The 20155-nt window shown below is 45.9% G+C and overlaps 2 protein-coding genes across 4 annotated transcripts in view; both read left to right on the forward strand.

Annotated features, from left to right (window-relative positions):
- The window catches only part of LOC141272537 (uncharacterized), a 48693-nt gene extending 35023 nt beyond the window's left edge, over positions 1–13670 (forward strand). The window contains exons 1-2 of one of the 3 annotated variants that reach the window (XM_073683356.1): positions 5159–5295; positions 12230–13670. In XM_073683356.1, the coding sequence (XP_073539457.1) occupies positions 12238–13167 (930 nt within the window). In that variant the 5' untranslated portion in view covers positions 5159–5295; positions 12230–12237 and the 3' untranslated portion in view covers positions 13168–13670. Of the gene's footprint in view, positions 1–5158; positions 5296–6445; positions 6698–12229 lie in introns of those variants that run through there. The other 2 variants (XM_073683354.1, XM_073683357.1) reach the window with 2 other exon arrangements.
- On the forward strand, positions 4295–5430 carry LOC141272538 (ADP-ribosylation factor 1-like 2). The gene has a single exon (XM_073683358.1). The coding sequence runs from the start codon at positions 4424–4426 to the stop codon at positions 4991–4993; it is 570 nt and encodes a 189-aa protein (XP_073539459.1). The 5' UTR covers positions 4295–4423; the 3' UTR covers positions 4994–5430.
- Positions 13671–20155: the final 6485 nt, after the last annotated feature.

Below are 20155 nucleotides of genomic sequence, written 5' to 3' on the forward strand. Positions count from 1 at the left end.
GGCTGCCCCCCCCCCTTTATAATGCCCCATGCAGGATGTCCCCCCCCCCTTTATAATGCCCCATGCAGGATGCCCCCCCCCTTCTCTTTATAATGCCCCATGCAGGCTGTTCCCCCCCCCCTCTATATAATGCCCCATGCAGGATGTCCCCCCCCCCTTTATAATGCCCCATGCAGGATGCCCCCCCCTCTCTTTATAATGCCCCATGCAGGATGCCCCCCCCCTTCTCTTTATAATGCCCCATGCAGGCTGTTCCCCCCCCCCCCTCTATATAATGCCCCATGCAGGATGTCCCCCCCCTCTTTATAATGCCCCATGCAGGATGCCCCCCCCCTTCTCTTTATACTGCCCCATGCCTCCATACATTAAAAAAAAAAAATCAAATACTCACCTCCCTTCTCCTCACCTGCTACCTGCTGCCCGCCGCTCGCTGCTCGGCTCCGAACTCCAGCGTTGTCGGTGTCTTCCCGCTCAGCGCTCCCTGTGACGGCTCAGGGGAGGGCGCGGTGAAAATACGTCACCGCGCCCTCTGACCTGAGACGTCACAGGGAGCGCAGAGCAGGAAGACAGCGGATCTGCGGAGGCACGGGGAGAGGTAAGTATCCGCCTGCCGGGGCCCTGAGCAAGCGGCGGAGAAGGGAGGGCGCTGACACCGCTCTCCTCCGCCCATAGCCCAGCGGGGTGCGCGACCGCCAGTGGGCCCCTCTGCCTGCTCAGGGCCCCGGCATTTGCCTGGGTGCGCCGGGTGCTGACGCCGGCCCTGCAGAAGGGTCCGGTCAAACCCCAATATCACAGCCCTTGTATTCATGACTCTCCCTACAAGTATTCGGCTTATGTGAATGATTTACTTTTTTTCATTACCGACCCAGTTATCCCTGGTCCTGGTGTGGCCAGTGTCCTGAAACTGATTCCCTGGTCCCAGTGCGGCCAGTCCTGAACCCAAAGTCACTGGTCCCAGTGCGGGCAGTGCTTGAACCTCATCCCCCGGTCCGTGTGCAGCCAGACCCTGAATCAATATCTGAGACCTGTGTGTCTGAATATGTGCCTATCCGAGTACCATGTATATCCAGACTGCTACAACCAGTCTCCGAACACTGAAGCTGCATCGGCGGCATCTGTATCCTGAACGGTACCTGAATCAGTCCGGTCTGTCTGTGTCAGTAACCGTTCTGCAAAGGATCCAGAACCTATTAATCTGAATGGAGTCCAAGTCCATTCCCGTGTCTGCGTACCTGACCCCTGGGGTCCGCAGCTGTAGTACCGGGGACTGTGCAGGAGTTGTAGTGAACACCTGGTAGCTGCTTAGCTATGCCCCTCCTAGGTAAGGACGGCCCCGTGGCACAGTGGGTCTGCGAAACCACGGGCGCCACTGGGTGCGTCACACATATGTTTTAAATACCTGGCGATTTTACTACTGAGAGATGTGATCATAAGCAAGGTAGTTAAAATATAACGTTTATTAGATATATATTAAAATTCTTCTTTAGATAAAAAAAAACCAGTGAGCCATATAATGAACCCTGAGTCTTCTGAATTACCATCAACAGTTTATAGCTGTATATACATGCAAACCATACCTCAAAATGCCAAATACCAAGTATATAGGGTTTAAAAGAGTCAGCCTCAGTTCATCCAGAACATAGAGGATCATATAGTTAAATATTACCCTTACTAATGTTGGTTGACATTTTTAATAACAATCATATAGAGATACCATGTATGCGCTCAAAAAAATGTATAAGAGGTCAAGATAATGTTCTCCAACCTGGCACCTAAATAAATCCTGCGACTTCTCTCACAGGAGTGTGCTAATACATTATCAAGAGCCTTAAGTATACAATGAGATCCCACATGCCCTTTAACAAAAAAAAAAGGTACCATGGACTATAAAGTAAAATCCCACATGCCCTTTATTCAAAAAAGGTACCGTGGCCCATGTCAGGGAAAAACAACAAAGCCTCACTGAAAGAATCCTTCGGGTTGTTGTTATTCCAAGCAAAATGAAACAATCTCACCCAATCCTAAAGTGCAATTGATGGTAATTCAAAAGACCCATGGTTCATTATATGGCTCACTGGGTTTTTTTATCTAAAGAAGAATTTTAATATATATCTAATAAACATTATATTTTAACTACCTTGCTTATGATTTGATTGATCTGGTGGTTACCCCGATAGCTTGTGAACCTGACATATTCATTCAGCTATCCCAATTTACTCAAATCAGTCAGAGAGCTGCTCTAGATGGACGAGGAGTGCCTTTTCTTGGTTTGGGAGATGCGGAATTTTTAAAATAAACATTCTTCCACGGATTTGGTATGTTTTGCAAGCTCTACCGATTGGGATTCCCTCATCTTTCTTCACGAGCCTCGCATCGGTTCAAACTAATTCATATGGTCTGGGAAACCCCTTTCACACCAGAGTTAGGAGAACAATTTTATACTGCCCTAAGTCTTTGGGGGTATTGCTTTGCCCAATTTCAGATCTTATTATATCGCTTACCACCTACAGTATCTAGAATTTTAGATTGGTGTCGGAATGGTAAGGAAAAAGCCTGGATTGGGATTGAGCAAAGCTTTATGAAAATCTCTCTTATAGCTACCGCTTGGCTGGACTTGACGTTTGGTTAAAATAGTTAAAGACCACCCTATGGTAGGGGCTACTCTTGCCTGTTGTACTAACCCAGTGGTCCGCTCCCACATTATACTGCAATCCTACTCCATATATCCTATTTTAGGTACCGGTAATCCGTTATTCCCTCCCTATTTAGATGATTCAGTGTTTTGTTCTTGGCTAAACAGTGGTTACTTTAGAAAATCACACTTTGGGGATGGAATTAACTGGCCTTCAAAGGAACATCTACGGTACTTGACATCTGCAATCTATCTCCTCTGGGAGAATGGAGAGTTGGCCAACTTAGTCACTTTTTTAAATCATTATCGACCAGATCTCTTTATAATAGGGACAAGACGCCTTTTGAAGCTGCTAGTGCAGTTGGGGGATCAAGACACACCTTATCCTTTTCATACTCCTTACTGATCGATCCCCCAAATTAACCTGCTCCCTATTTTCAGACTCAATGGGAGGTCGACTTGGGGCTCAATCTTTCGAGAGAGCAGTGGAGGCTTATCTTTACTCTGAGACACAAATCATCTATCTGCTCTCGCTTTCAAGAAGCTGGCTATAAGCTGCTCTCTCGGTGGTATAGGGTCCCAACTCGCTTACACTCTATCTTCCTAGACGTTGGAGATGTGGAGATGAAGAGGGTGACTTGCTGCATATTTTTTTGTCATGCAGACTTCTTACTCCTTTTTGGGATAAAGTCACTGATCACTGATCCTACATTTGATTTAAATTCTATACCTGCCTTCTCCATCCCCTTAAAATTATGTAGATACTCTATCCCAAAACTTTTAGTCTTCACAGCAAGAGTGTGCATCCCTCTGTTTTGGAAAAAAGATTCTTCTCTGACATTGTCTCTCTGGTTTTCAAAAATGAATGAAGTTATGCTAACGGAGAAACTCACCTCCTCAGTCAACAACTGTTATGAAAGACTCTATAAGACCTGGTCCCATGGGATGGAGTTTAGATCCTCCATCGAATATCAGACCTTCAGTGTGGAAAATTAAATTCGGCGTCTCAGACTCTTATATCGTTCTCTTCCTCCCCCCAGTCCTTCCTATGTCCTCCTCCTGCTACAACCCCCCCCCTTTTTCCTCTCTTCTTATCCTTAATCTTGCATTCTCTTCTTTTCACAGCATCTTTTTCTCCAAAATTTCCTGCATGTAGACTCTTACCCACAGCGACATGTTGTCGGATTTTTTACCTGGTATAACTTATTCTGCAAAACAGATCTATTAAAAAGTAAAGAAACAAAATTTGTCTCTGTCACAAAGGGGTCAGACCACCAGCAATCGGGCACTTATTAGCCTAGTTATCATTATTGGAACACCACTTTAAACCTCTAATGATCTTTTCCATGTCACAACACTGCATCAGTAATTTGCAGAGAATCTTCCGTATGCACATACCCTCAAGGGGCTAAGATATTTGTATTCCAAACATTCATAGCGTGGGATTTCTACTTATATTAGAACACCAGGTTATGTATTATATGAGGTGCAGCTGTATTAGTATTGGATTAGTGCAGTATTATTATCTGCTGGGACCTTACGAGTCACTCAGTGATGTCACTTCCAGGACTTCTCTCACTACTGACAGTGTAACTATTGGTTATAGTGAAAAGCTCCAACATGGCACAGTGTGACAGAGCAAGCAGGAAATTCCTCATGAGCGTTAATAATTGCTAGGTATCATGGGTTTGGCCAGCAGTGTATATATAGCAGGAGAGCTTTCTGAAAGCATGCACAGCTACCTACTCAAGACCCAGGAGATCCTTACAGAGAGGAACATTTGCAGCAGATATGGGTGGTCTCCTGAGCAGCCTCTACCAAACTCTTCTGAACTTCTCTGGAACCAAAGCCCGGATCCTGCTACTGGGTCTTGATGCTGCAGGAAAGACAACTCTTCTATATAAACTAAAGCTGAATGAGACGGTCTGTACAATCCCCACCATTGGATTCAATGTCGAAACAGTGGAACCCATTCGTAACGTCACTTTCACCGTGTGGGACGTGGGAGGTCAGGACAGAATCAGAGCCCTGTGGAAACACTACTTTACAAACACCGACGGTCTGGTTTTTGTGGTGGACAGTGCCGATCCAGAGAGGTTTGGGGAGGCCAAGGCCGAGCTCATAGCCATCCTTGAAAGTGATGAAATGAGAGGGGTCCCATTTGTGGTGATGGCCAATAAACAAGATCTACCTAGTGCCCAGAAGCCCATGGAGCTAGCAGAAAAATTCGGACTGATGAAGATGAAAGGACATCAGTGGCACGTTCAAGGCTGTTGTGCTGCCAATGGAGAAGGACTTGTGGAGGGGCTGGAGGTCCTCAGCAATTTGGTAAAACAGTTTCAAAAGAACAAACAGTTCTGATTGAGAAACTCTCTCTAATGACAAAAACTGGCACCATGTGCATTTGGACAGATGTTCTGTGGGCAACACAAGTTTATTTGCCCACTTTCAAGCCACGTATCAAGAACAGTTCATATACTGTATAACTACTACATCATGATGAAAGCATGCTGCTGTCTGGCCCCTAGCTCGGGGTGCCCCCATAAGAAAGCTGGATTTGCAAGCTCCAATGGACATTAAGATCTGAATATGGGAGGGTTTCCTATATCTTTGGGTTGCCAGATAATAACTTCTTAATTGCAGTATCTCACCCTTATCAAAAAGTGAGTCCTATATATTGTTTATACTAAGTATAAGAATGTAATTTTATTGTACACATTTATGTTTTGGACATTGTGCATTTATGATGCTTGGAATTTATTTTGTTAATAAATGTTAATTCTGGGATGAATAAATAATTTGATGCTGCAATAAGCTTTAATTTTTGTCATATGCAGACATAGTGGGATCATTTGGGATGCTTGTGCGTGGTATGGGAAGGGATTCAGATGATCACAAGAGATCAATATTTCAACACGTAGACAATGTCCTTGCAAATAAGCATTATCTTCCCTTTTACATTGTTCAATATTACGTCTTTACAGTTAATGATTCACAGTTAATGATACAATCCTCGCTGCCTGCAGCCACCACTAGTGGCGCTCACTGCATATGGATTTTATAGCTACTAGTAAGCTCAATGTGAACTGTTGAAAACTCTATGCAATGAGGTCCCCCTAGTGGTGGCTGCTGGGAAGCACTATGATTGTGAGCGAGGGAAATTGCTGCCCCTTCCTTTTATAAAATCATTTTCAGAGTTAGTTAATGAGTTCAATTTCTGGTAATAAATAGTTTTCTTACCTCCTCAGGATCGTTCTTTGTGTTGCAGTCACTGGTCCGGACTAAAATTAGGCTAGCAGGGTCTGAGGGTGTAGGCATCCCAAAGTCATCAACATTGCTGCTGAGTGGTGACATTTTAAAGAGATTATCCTGTAAAAAAGTTATTACCTATTCACTAGATAGGTGATAGCTTGCTGATCGGTGTCAGTCAGACTGTTCAAACCTGCACCAATAGGCAGAACATGGAAGTTGTATCCACGTTCATTCCCTATGGGGCTACCAAGTGCTGCACTTGGCTTTTTACAGCAGCACAATAAAGAATGTATGGAGGGCGGGCAGGCATTTGACTTTCTCCTCCATTCTGTAAGAGGGATAAAAGTTCCCCTTTGGGGATAAAAATTCCCCATTTTGCTGATCGGTGTCAGTTCCAGCAGTGGGACACCCACCAATCAGCAAGTTACCACCTGTCCACATGATAGGTGATTACTTATTTTCATTGGACAGTCCCTTTAAGTGGCAACCCAACATTTCCCCAAAATAGCCCCGCCCCTTCGGTCCACCTGGAACGTCATGGTGTAGGCCTCGACCCTTTTAGTCCAGGAGTCCAAGGAAATCTGGGAGAGTTGGCGACTGTGGCATCCTGCCATATAGACAGCCGGGAGCAGGTATTCCAGTCACTAACACTCACATGAACGCCCACTTCGGTCACACGGTCCTGGTCATGTGACCGCTGAAGCAGACAGAAACTCCCTACAGCAGTTCCTGCTAAGCAGAGGTCATCTTACAGACTCCCACCTGGAAGTGTTTTCCCTTGTTGTGCGGTGCTCCTTTGCACAACAGGACCAGGTGAGTGGTCACAACATCCCCCCCCCCCCCCAAACCTCAGGCTCTTCACCATTGGCGCTCCAACTGCTTTTGTTTCCACTTACACTCACATGGACACACACAACGTGACATATACACACAAATGCGGCTTTTACACTCATATAGACTCACTCACACTCTACTTGTGATAATATCAGGATGACTCAGAGAAGCCGCAAGATAAGCAATGCATAAAATAATGTAACATAACCTGCCATTATCTAACCATTTTAAGTTACTTTGGAGGCTACAGTAAGCTGTCAGTAAGTAAGCTGTCTTCGGCCACCAGTAAGCATACAGTATACACAAACCTCTCTCCAGGCTGAAGAAGGTTAGTATTATAATTACACTAATCTTACAAATCAGCAGCAGAACATTGTAAAGATTTCATACTAACGCAGACCTTGGCAAAGTGCAACCCACTGGCCACATCCAGCTCTTTGACTGTTCCTGTACGGCCCGCAGGCTAGAAACAGTGGCATCCCGCAAAACGCAACAGCGATTTCAACAGTATCTGCATCTTCATGATGCAGGTAGCGGTGAATCCAATGGTGGAACAGGAAACCATTGGCTCACTGAGGCTGCAGTACACGCTGCCAGCCAGTCAAAGGCTGGCAGCTGACGTCTGCGTGCCAGGCATTTCTGTCCCATGGCATGCACGCCAATGTCAGTTGCCGATCTCTGCGCCGGCAGCCGAAGAGGACACCGCATATAGAGGAAGAAGGTGAGTAAATGTATTTATTTTATTTTTTTTTTGCAGAGGCAGAACAGGGAACATATATACAAGGGGGGTGGGGGGGGGGGCAGGATGGGAGAAATATATACCAGGATGGGGGACATATATATAGCTACTAGTAAGCGCAATGTGAACTGTTGAAAACTCTATGCAATGAGGTCTCTCTAGTGGTGGCTGCTGGGAAGCACTATGATTGTGAGCGAAGGAAATTGCGGCCCCTTCCTTTTATAAAATCATTTTCAGAATAGTAATAATTGAGTTAGTTAATGAGTTCAATTCCTGGTAATCAATAGTTTTCTTACCTCCTCAGGATCATTCTTTGTGTTGCAGTCACTGGTCCAGACTAAAATTAGGCAGCAGAGTCAGAGTGTAGACATTCCAAAGTAGTCAACATTGTTCCATCAGCTGGTCTCTGTATACTCATAGTGCTGCTGTGAATATGCTGGAAATCCCTTCCTCCTTACAGCTGCTAGGGAAGCTGTAACCCAATCAGCAGTTCACATAGATGGAGGGAGTGGACTGAGGAGGGCCTGCTGGAGACTAGGGGTGGTTCTCTTGCTGGAGCAGGAGAAGTGTGAGGGTCTGGCAGAGACTGGGGGTGGTGTCTGTGGCTGGAGCAGGAGGAGGGTCTGGCAAAGACTGGGGGTGGTGGCTGGAACAGGAGGAGGGGGAGGGTCTGGCACAGACTGGGGGTGGTAGCTATGGCTGGGGGAGGGGGGGGGTCTGGCACAGACTGTGGGTGGTGTCTGTGGCTGGAGCAGGAGGATGGGGAGGGTCTGGCAGAGACTAAGGGTGCTCTCTGTGGGTGGAGCAGTAGGAGGGGGAGGGCCTGTGTCACAGGTGTATCAGGTGTTACAGACACTCGTTCTGGATCCAGCTGTAGAAGGTCATTGCGCTTGGCTTTACAGGCACCTTCTTGACCTTTTCATCTCTGTAGTGTACTGTACTGTAGAAGTACTAGTAGCCAGCTAGTGTATTCTTGGAGTTCCCTTGGAGGATATTGGCGTGATCTCTCTGGTGTCTTCTCAAGCTAAATGTTTCCCTTGTCTCTTTGCCTGTTTTTCTTTAGTTGTAGTGGGGGCTGACTAGTGCTCATCCTGTCCCATCCCTACCTAGGGCCTATCGCTAGGGGCAGTCAGAGATTAGGTTTCCTGCTTGACGATAGGTGTGGAACCAATTTAGGGATGTTAGTGGAGACAGTGTGACTGTCAGATCTTCCTAGGGGTGTATACTGATAGGAGTGATTTTACACCCCTGTCAGTATACACTGCTGTCTTCTACAGCAGTGACATCAGTGATTGTTGATGTCACTGCTGTAGAAGTGACACGAATCGTCGTGGGATACTCGGTGGTGATCATGGACTGCGTCATTGACGGCGGACAGGTGAGGGATATGGTCGTTTGTTTTGGGTTTTTTTTTCAGGAGATCGAGGGCTTCGCGGACGGAGTGTAATAAAAAAAATTGTAGAACCGTGTGTTTTTTATTTCATTAAAATACAAATCTAGCCATAATTTTATTGAAAAAGTGGTGACCACTTTACTACACAGTTAGTAATGAGGGCGTCTTATAGATGCCCTCCATTACTAACCTGGGCTTCACGTCAGCCGTCAATGCAAGGCTGATGTGAGCCCCAACCCCATTACCCCACTCGCCACCGCTACAGGGCAGTTCGAACAGAGGAGGCTAAGTGCCAGATTTGGCGCATCTTATGGATGTGCCATTTCTGGGACTGCTGAGGGGTGATATTAATATTCGCGGATGGGGCTAGTACCCATGGCCCCTTTCCTGGCTATTAATATCACCCCGCTCTGTGTAGTTTAGCCTTTTCTGGTTAGATTTTATAGGGGGACCACAAGTCAATTTTTTTCTGGGGTCCCCCTGTAATCTAGCCAGTAAAGACTAAACAAACTGCGCGCACTTTGCTTCCTCTCGGCCCCGTCTCTCCAAGCACTGTGCAGCAGGGTCCTATTGTGCAGGCGCTGGGGAGTCAATGTCACTTCCTGGCGCCTGCGCAATAGAACCCTGCGGTGCAGTGCATAGAGAGACGGGGCCTAGAGGGAGCAAAGCGCGCTGTATGTGAGCGCCGCTTTGCGCATGTCCGGCAAGTGAGGGAGAAACGTGCACATCACAGGGCCCTGTGACGTGCAGGGGAGGGGGTAATTATGATAAATACACACATAGGCGGGGATTTCAGGGATTAATAAACAGATAGGAGGGGATTTCTTGGCGTTCCCCGCAGACCAAGCCTGTGCAAAACAGAGTTTATAAAAACACATTTCTCTGCAATCAAACCTCTACTATAGGCCATGCACGTAAGTATAGGTTTACTTTTCTATCACCTGTATGCCCATAGTAGAGGTCTGATATCGCCCAGTGGGGAAAGATTCCCTTTAACTTAGGAAGCCTTTGCAGGTGTTTTTTGTTAATTATTCTAATTTACTGAGATTATGACTTTTGTGTTTTCATTGGCTGTAAGCCATAATCATCAACATTAACAGAAATAAACACTTGAAATAGATCACTCTGTTTGTAATGACTCTATGTAATATATGAGTTTCACTTTTTGTATTGAAGAACTGAAATAAATTAACTTTTTGATGATATTCTAATTTAGTGAGATGCACCTGTAACTGTATACTCTTTCGTTCCCTCCCCTGCCCTGGAGCTGTGGTATGATCAGACCAGGTTCCTGTACGGTCAGACACAGACATTACACAGTACACAGCAGGGGAACATTTATAAGATTATCTCAGCACAGGAACATTTTATTTAAACACATCCAATTGTGGAAATTATTATTATTATTCCAAGATCTATTAATTAAAATGAACATTAGTTCGTGAGAAAACCCCTTTAAGTACGGATATATGTTTTAATAAAGTGCATGTGCAGACAAAATAAAAGCCATAGGTAAAGGGCAACCAAAGTTAATACTTCAGGTAACACTTCTATTGTTGCAAAACAGAGACCTAGACTGTCTGATGTATGTTTGCAGCATTACTGCATTAATAAAAAGGTGATATAGCTGTCATTGAAGATATGTGATATAATCTAATGCGCACCTCTGAAAAGCCAGATACCGCCGAACAGAAGCCAGACGGAGTCCAGAGTATCAAAATACCGAAGAAATGTAAATAGAGGGCGGGGCCCCAATTGTACATGTAAACTGAAAAAGAGAAAAAAAGACCCCTAAAATATAACCTTTAATCTCTTCATGACAACCGTAACGCATTTTCCGTGAAAATGCGACGCTGATCACAAAAAAAATTGTGCCCGCAGTTTCCCAAAGCCCAAGGATAGGACCTTAAGTTGGTAATTACTAAATTCAATATTCGAGAGGTTGATTACCTTCAACGTGTTTTCTCCTGAAGGTCCTGAATCCCATTGTGCACCAAATTTATTTCTGAATGATGCAAAACGTGTATTTTAGCGATTAGATTGATTCTGGAATTCACTGGAGGTGGATCCATTCGAATTTTTGGAACCATCACTTGAAATTGAGCTGAGAGACTCTGATTTCTTCCTTAGTGGTTTCGATCTCCAGTTAAAAATTCCTGCATGTCACGTTGATATTTGCCCAGTTTCTGTTTTTAAATCTCTGCTTCCCATTTATTTAATGATGTATTAAGTTCCTAATCCAATTTGGCCCAATCGGCTGCATTCAATTTTTGCCGTAGTTTCTCCTGTAGTATTTTTATATCACTTTCCATAGTCTCTAGATTATGTTTGTCTATCTCAATCAGAATTTGCAGAAATGAATGGGAACAAATATTACAAGCTTCCTCCCACTTTTTCAAAGCTCATCCACCATCTGGATCAAGGGTGAGACTTGTACATGAAGACCACGAGGAACCATTTGACGACTCATGTATTGTTGTAATGATGTCATATTCCACCAAGTTTTTTGTTCGCTTTTGAAGCAATTCCTTAATTGTCACTTTATCTCTACCTGTATCATCCGACTGATCATTCACATTAGTAAGTCCTGTGTCTTTAAAAATATCCGATAGTTGGGACAACCAATTACCATCCCGACTTTTATAATCCATTATGCCAGTTCTACGTCAAACCAGATAAATAACCTATACACGCACTATTCCATCATGGCTGCGGGGACGTCGTACGCCGTCTGCGTGTGCGCGCCACTCGCTCTCTCCCTCGCACTCAAGAGGTTGGTCATCTGACTGCGACATCGTCGCAATTGGATGACGCTATCCGGGTGTGATGGCGACGGTGGTGGGGGCGCGCGTGCGCTGGCGGCGCCCGGTAATCAGGACGTCCCCTTGTAAGTAGCAACAGCTGTATCCTCCCTATTTAGGATCCCCATTCCCTCTCCACCACTTCTCCCTGACGAAGCAAAAGCGAAACGCGCGTTGGAGTTGGTGGAGAGGGATGAGGTGTGCCACTCAGGTCGGTCATTGCAATGTGCATGGGCTTCCTTATATGGGCATTATTAGCTGCTTTCCTGTCCATAACTATCTCCAGGGTGGGCCATTTCTATAGATACACCTAAATAAAATGAGAATGGTTGGTGATATCAACTTCCTGTTTGTGGCACATTAGTATATGGGAGGGGGGAAACTTTTCCAGATGGGTGGTGACCATGGTGGCCATTTTGAAGTCGACCATTTTGGATCCATTTATTTTTTTCAATGGGAAGAGGGTCATGTGACACATCAAACTTATTGAGAATTTCATAAGAAAAACAATGGTGTGCTTGGTTTTAACGTAACTTTATTCTTTCATGAGTTATTTACAAGTTTCTCTTTTTTTACAGCCATTGACATGTCGCAGAGTTTAACACGTGAGGAGCGGATAGAAATTGTGTTGATGTCTGGTGAACGCAGTACCCGGGTCATTGCAGCAGATTTCAATGCAAGACACCCTACGAGACCACCCATCTCCCATGCTATAGTTAGCAAACTGCTTGCCAAATTTCGTGAAACAGGTTCAGCTTTGGATTTGCCAAAATGTGGACGCAAGAAAACTGTCACTAATGAAGAAACATCAGTGGCTGTCCTAGCTTCATTCAGCAAGAGCCCACAGCGTAGCACTCGCCGCATGTCACTGGAGAGTGGCATCAGTCAAACATCCCTTCGGCGGATAATAGCTACTCACAAATGGCACCCTTACAAAATCCAGCTGCTGCAGCATCTCAACGAGGATGACCCAGATTGGCGCACTGAATTTGCAGAATGGGCAAAACAAAAATTGGAACAGCACCCTCAGTTTACACAGAACATTATGTTCAGTGATGAGGCAAACTTTTTTGTGAATGGTAAAGTTAACAAACAAAACCACCGCTATTGGTCTGACACTAAGCCACAGTGGATAGATCCCTCCAAGACTGTTGGAACACAAAAATTGATGGTATGGTCTGGTATATGGGGTACAAAGATAGTGGGGCCATTCTTCATCAATGGAAACCTCAATGCCACTGGATATCTGAAATTGCTACATGATGATGTGTTGCCCTCTTTATGCACTGAAGATGACACGTTCCCTGAGTTTTTCCAACAAGATGGTGCACCACCACATTATGGGTGTCAGGTCCGAGCATTCCTACATGAACAGTTTCCTGGAAAGTGGATTGGTCGTCGTGGGCCAGTTGAATGGCCACCAAGGTCTCCCAATCTGACCCCCTTAGACTTTTATCTTTCGGGTCATCTGAAGGCAATTGTCTATGCTGTGAAGATACGAGATCAATTTATTTGATTGGGCCGTGTAAAAATCATTTCTTTGAAAAAATCTTGCCTTAGAATAGTCTTTCTGGCATATCTGCACTTTAAATTGGCCATATATCTTGGCAGTATATGTGGGCAGATTGATGCAATCCTTGTCTTTGCAGCACATCTGCACTTTAAAGTGGTTATACACCTTGGTAGTACATGTGGGTAGATTGATGCAATCTTTCTTGATTTAAATATTAGATTTTATCTCCCGTCAAAGTATTGATAGATCTTGGTATTGATTTTCTACTATTTGCATCTCTGAAGGGATCCTCCGGTATAATTCGTACAACCACCTTAGTAATTAGTAGAAACCAACTTAGCCTAGTACACTGCCCGATATTATGAATAATTAATTTTTGTGGTACATCCATCCCTCTCCATAAGATATATATTTTAATACACTTCTTTTTCTTCCTTACTTTTTGTTTTTATGATGTGTGTTTTTTGTTTAATATATATGTCTAATAAAGATTTATAAATTTTAAATTTGTTTGTGCTTAATTTATAAATAATTAAGGTGTATCGGGTTAGGACCTGCATGGATTTATATAGTGTGACCGTAAAAGAATGGTAAAAATTAAATATATAATTACCTTTTGATGGCCTGCCGACGTCAGCGGTCGCGTGACCCGTCGCATGACTAAATGACGTCACGGCAGGTCCTTTTCAGACCATTGCGAGCTGCCGGCAAGCCAGGACGCATCGGATAAAGACACTGGGGGCCATCAGAAGGTAAGTATAATATTTATTTTTTTATTTTATTCTTTTTTTACAGGTACTATGGTACCCGGGTCCGGAGGAGAGTCTCCTCTTCTCCAAACGCGGGTACCATCCGCACATTGAAACGCATGGATTCTGCATGAACAGATGCAGGGATGCGGATTCCATGTGTTCCAATGCAAGTCAATGGCGGCGAAAGAGCCGCGCTTCCGCAAAATAATTGGTAGTGCTGCGGATTTTTCCGCAACGATAATCTGCACATGCGGATTATCATTGGGGAACATGGCAGACCTTCTACCAAGCGGTTTTAAGCGTTTCTGCACCAGAGTTGCTGCTGCGGAAATGCTTAAAAAACACATAGTGGGCACACAGCCTAAAAAAAACTATTATAATTAATATTGTGCCAAATTAATTTCACGTGAACTATCACATGATCTATCACAGGGGATCATGTGACATGTGACGTGATACATCAGGTGTGTGTGGGGGGGGGCCCGCGCCTTCTAAACTGCCCGGGGCCCTTGCTACTCTTAATCCACCCCTGGGATTACCCTAAGGTTAGGATTAGCCCAGGGTTAGGGTTAACCTAGTGTTAGGGTTAGCTTAGGGTTAGGGTTAGCCCAGGGTTAGGGTTAGCTCAGGGTTAGGGTTACGATTACGGCTAGGGTTAGGGTTGTACTAGGGTTAGGGGTGGCAAGCGATAAATGCTGCTGCGCGGGCACCATTTTACTAGAGGAAAAAAAAATTTGTCTGCAGCAATATGGCTACCACAGAGATGCTATTGTGCATGCGCGGCGCCATATTGCTGCACCCAAATTATTTTTCCTGAAGCAAAATGGCGTCCAGGCAGGCGCAGTAGTATCTCTCGGCAACCAAAAGATGTTACTGCGCATGTGCGGGCTGCGACAGCCATATTGGGGGATGTAAATTTTCACTTTTGAACAGAAATTACACAGGCAATATTTAAAACAGTAGGCAGGTCACTGAAAGCACACTGAGCTGTCACAATGCACAAATAGGAATACATGAATAGATAATGAGAGCACTAGAGCACATGCATATCATTGTGGCAGAACTGAAAATAAAGATTATAAAAGAATCACTGGACCGATTTCATCATCAAAGGTATCATTTTACTCAGTGCAATGGTGCCCACCTAACAGTGCTCTTCAAACGCTACATGGCGTCCTTTCTCAATTCCAGACAATTTTGTGTTCAAAAAGTCAAACTGTGCTCCTTTCCTTCCAATCACTGCTGTGCGTCCAAACAGCAGTTTTCCCCCACATATGGGATATCGACGTACTCAGGAGAAATTGCACAAATAACTTTGAGGTCCATTTTCTCCTCTTACCTTTGTGAAAATAAAAAAATTGAGGTTAAAGTAACATTTTTGTGAAAAAAAGTAAAATGTTAATTTTTTCCTTCCACATTCCTTTAATTCCTGTAAAGAACCTGAAGGCTTAATAAACTTCTTGAATGTGGTTTTGAGCACTTTGAGGGTGAAGTTTTTAGAATTGTTCACTTATGGTTATTTTCTGTCAAATAGGCCCCTCAAAGTCACTTCAAATGTGACGTGTGTTACGCACACACCCGGACTGACTGGCGTGAGCGTGATTAGTGATCCCACTGGACCATGAACCGAGAAGTGCCTGAAGGGGCGTGACTAAGTATCAACCCGGTCCGACCAAGGTCGCACGGCGGCTCAGTCAACTCCGTGAACCAGGGAGGAACCGAGCGGAGGGACCAGGTGCTACTCCAGGTCAGACCCCGGTCACAGCTGTTGACCCACACCGGGGAATGCAGGAACAGGCAGGTTAGACTGGGATATAGACATGTGGGTACTGGCAGGCACGGCTGGTATGTCGACAGGTGGGTATTGGCAGGCACGGCTGGCATGCAGACAGGTGGGCACTGGCAGGCACGGCTAGCATGCAAACAGGTGGGTACTGGCAGGTAGGAATGCAGGCAGGATAGGGACCAGTACAGACTGGGATACAGGAATGGAGCCCCAGGTGCGGTAGACAAGCAGAGCAGAGTAAAACCCGCAGGTGCGGTAGACGAGCAGAGCAAAGCCCGCAGGTGCGGTAGACGAGCAGAGCAGAACACGAAGATGTGGTAGACAAGCAGAGCAGAGCAAAATCCGCAGGTGTGGTAAACAAGCAGAGCAGAGCAAAACCCGCAAAAAAAAGGTAACGGGCTAGGACACAGTTCAGACAGGAACTGAACCAGAAACAAGATACAGGAACGAGCCTGGGAACTCAGCCCCCAGGGTGGCGGAGACAGACTAGAAGTCACAGATACAGGTAACGGGCCTGGGTATACAGCCCCCAGGATGGCGGAAACCGACTAGAAGTCAGAGATACAGGTAACAGGCCTGGGTATACAGCCCCCAGGGGCAGAACAGACAAGATACAGGACAGGACCTGGCAACACAGTTGCAAGGAACACACTGAAGAAAAGTGCTGCTCAGGCACCCCCTATTGGGTGGAGGGGGTTTAATTATCCAGTGACTCACAGCAATAGGCTGGGGAGGCATTAGGAGTGTGCACACAGTAACTATAAGAATCAGGCAGTAACCGCGCCGCCGCCCTAAGCAATCAGACAAGAGACACAGCAGGTACTGGAGCAAAGTGTGCAGCCTGGATTGATAGGTAAGATGGCGGTCTTGCATGGTGGGAGGTGGTAAACCATGCCAGCACGCCTCCAGGGATGTTACAACGTGGTCCCTAAAAAAATTATTTTGTAAATTTTATTGGAAAAATGAGAAAATTGATGATCAACGTTTAACCCTTCTAACTTGCTAATAAAAAAAAATCATGTTTCAAAAATTATGCAGATGTAAAGCAGACATATGGGAAATGTTATTTATTAACTATTTTGTGTGGTATAACTATCTGATTTAAGGGCATAAAAATATAAAGTTTGAAAATTGCAAAATTTTCAAATTTTTTGTCAAATTGACGATTTTCTCATAAATAAATGCAAACCAAACCAAAATTTACCACTAACATGAAGTACATTTCACAAAAGAACAATCTCAGAATCACTGGAATATATTAGAGCGTTCCTGAGTTATTACCACATAAAGTGACACTTGTCAGATTTGGAAAATAAGGCTCAGTCATTAATGTACAAAGTTTCTCGGTCCTTAAAAGGAATCTGTCACCCCCTGGGAGATATCAGACCTCTACTATGGCATACAGGTTATAGAAAAGTAAATCTATACACACAGGGTCGGACTGGGGCACCGGGACACCGGAGAATTCTCCAGGGGCTCCTGGTTAACATGGCCGTTGGTGCTCCGCACTGCAAGGGCCCGGATGGTCAGGAGGGCTCTTGCAGTGCGGCTGATGAGGGCAATCTGGCCTGCTTCTCGGACCCCCAGGCTCCGGGGGGCCATGGCCAGATTGCCCTCATCCTGAGTGGCGGGCAGGGAGCGATCCCTCCAGCTCCGCTGTCGACAGGAGGAAAATGGCAGCGGAGCTGCAGGGATCTGTCCTCACCTCTGCTTCCTGCCCGGCGCTTCCTCCCTCACTCAGGCTCGCGCTGCTTGATGACATCATCATGCAGCGCGAGCCAGTGTCAGGGAGAAAGATGCCGGGCAGGAAGTAGAGGACAATGCTGCGGGGGAGCGTGCTGAGAGGTGTTTTTTTTTAAACTAATACACTGGACTGGAGATGGGGGGGGGAAAGGGGGACAGCAATGGTGATGGAGAAGGTGGGGGGAGATGAGGGACAGCAATGGTGATGGTGGGGATAGATAAGGGAGAGCAATGGTGATGGTGGGGGGAGATGAGGGAGAGCAATGGTGATGGTGGGGGGGATGAGGGAGAGCAATGGTGATGGTGGGGGGAGATGAGGGAGAGCAATGGTGATGGTGGGGGAGATGAGGGAGAGCAATGGTGATGGTGGGGGGAGATGAGGGAGAGCAATGGTGATGGAGGAGGTAGGGGGAGATGAGGGAGAGCAATGGTGATGGAGGAGGTGGGGGAAAATGAGGGAGAGCAATGATGATGGTGGGGGCAGATGAGGGAAAGCAATGGTGATGGAGGAGGCAGGGGGAAGAGGGAGAGCAATGGTGATAGAGGAGGTGGGGGGAGATGAGGGAGAACAATGGAGATGGAGGAAGTGGGGGGAGATGAGGGAGAGCAATAGTGATGGAGGAGGTGGGGGGAGATGAGGGACAGCAATGGTGATGGAGGAGTTGGGGGTAGATGAGGGAGAGCAATGGTGATGGAGGAGGTGGGGGAGAAGAGAGAGAGCAATGGTGATGGAGGAAATGAGGGAGAGCAATGGTGCTGGAGGAGGTGGGGGGAGAAGAGAGAGAGCAATGGTGATGGAGGAGGTGGGGGAGAAGAGGGAGAGCAATGGTGATGGAGGAGGTGGGGGGAGAAGAGGGAGAGCGATGGTGATGGAGGGAGATGAGGGAGAGCAATGGTGATGGAGGAGGTGGGGGGTGAGGGAGAGCAATGGTGATGGAGGAGGTGGGGTAGATGAGGGAGAGCAATGGTGATGGAGGAGGTGGTGGGGGGAGATGAGGGAAAGCAATGGTGATGAGGAGGTGGGGGGAGATATGGCATGGTGATGGAGGAGGTGGGGGGAGATATGGCATGGTGATGGAGGAGGTGGGGGGAGATATACATGGCATGCTGTAGGAGGAGATAGGGGGAGATATGCATGGCATGGTAATAGAGGAGGTGGGGGGAGATATGACATGGCACTGGTGATGAGGAGGTTGGGGAGATATGGAAATGATGATGGAGCAGGTGGGAGAGATGTGGCAATGATGATGGAGCAGGTGGGAGAGATGTGGCAATGATGATGGAGCAGGTGGGGGAGATATGGCAATGAAGATGGAGCAGGTGGGGGGAGATATGGCAATGATGACGGAGGAGGTAGGGGGAGATATGGCAATGATGACGGAAGAGGTGGCGGGGGGAGATATGGCAATGATGATGGAGGAGGTGGTGGGAGGAGATATGACAATGATGGAGGAGGTGGGGGAGATATGACAATGATGGAGAAGGTGGGGGAGAGCAATGATGGAGAAGGTGGGGGAGAGCAATGATGGGGATGGGAGTGAGCAATGATGGGGATGGGAGAAAGCAATGATGGAGGTGGGGGAGAGAAATTATGGGGAATTATTTGAATGCTATATGCTGTTAATATGTGGTCTGGTCATGGTGTGGTGGTATTTCTCCCTTCGATGTAGTATTATTTGGTCATTATGTGGTGGTAATATGTGGTCTGGTCATAGTGTGGTGGTATTTCTCCCTTGTATGTAGTATTATTCGGTCACTATGTGGTGGTAATATGTGGTCTCGTCATGGTGTGGCAGTATTTCTCTCTTGTATGTGGTACTATTGGTGTTGGTATAGTGGATTGTGTTGTGTATGACGGTCATTTGTTCTCTCGGATATTAATTAGGAGAAGATTTTTTATTTCCTTTAGTGATTAAATACTTGGGCAAGATGCACTTACAGGGGTTCTCTGGGGAAAACAAGTAATCACCTCTCCACAGGATAAGTGATAAATTATTGATTAGTGGGGATCTGACTGCTGGGACCTGCACCGATTGGTAGAATGTGGAGCTTTTATCCCCATTAGACTGGAGCTCATGTGCGACTTGACCACTGATTCATTCATTCCTTCAGTGGCTGCTCTTGGTTTTTGATGAAGCAAAGCGCGCTCCACGGCCCTTTGCGCATGCCCGGGAAGTCAGGGAGAACAGTGCATGTCACAGGGTGGGGAGGAGGGGAATATGGTAACTAAGCACATAGGCGGGGATTTTGGGGAATAATAAACAGTTAGGCGGGGATTTCTTGACGTCCGGGGGACGCCAAGCCTGTGCAAAGCGGAGTTTATCTAAACACTTTTCTCTGCAATCAAACCTCCACTATGGGCCATACAGGTAAGTGTAGATTTACTTTTCTATAACCTGTATGCCATAGTAGAGGTCTGATAACTCCCAGGGGGTGACAGATTCCCTTTAATGGGTTAAACCTCTAATAATCTTTTTCATGTCACAACACTGCATCAGTAATTTGCTGCAGATTTTCTTTGTGCGCATTCCCTCAGGGGGTTAAGATATTTATATTTTAAAAATTTATAGAGTGGGATTTTTACTTCCATTAGAACACTAGGTTATGTAATAAATGAGGTGCAGCCATATTAGTATTGGATTAGTGCAGTATTATTATGTGCTGGGACCTTACAAGCTGGTCAGTGATGTCACTTCCGGGACTTCTCTCA

Source organism: Phyllobates terribilis, unplaced genomic scaffold (genome assembly GCF_046119375.1).
Source record: "Phyllobates terribilis strain yellow unplaced genomic scaffold, ASM4611937v1 Scaffold_5__5_contigs__length_657084704, whole genome shotgun sequence".
NCBI lineage: Eukaryota > Metazoa > Chordata > Amphibia > Anura > Dendrobatidae > Phyllobates > Phyllobates terribilis.

Bases quoted from the DNA above. Each gene is read 5' to 3' on its own strand.
- LOC141272538 (XM_073683358.1), top strand. From the start codon at position 4,424: ATGGGTGGTCTCCTGAGCAGCCTCTACCAAACTCTTCTGAACTTCTCT.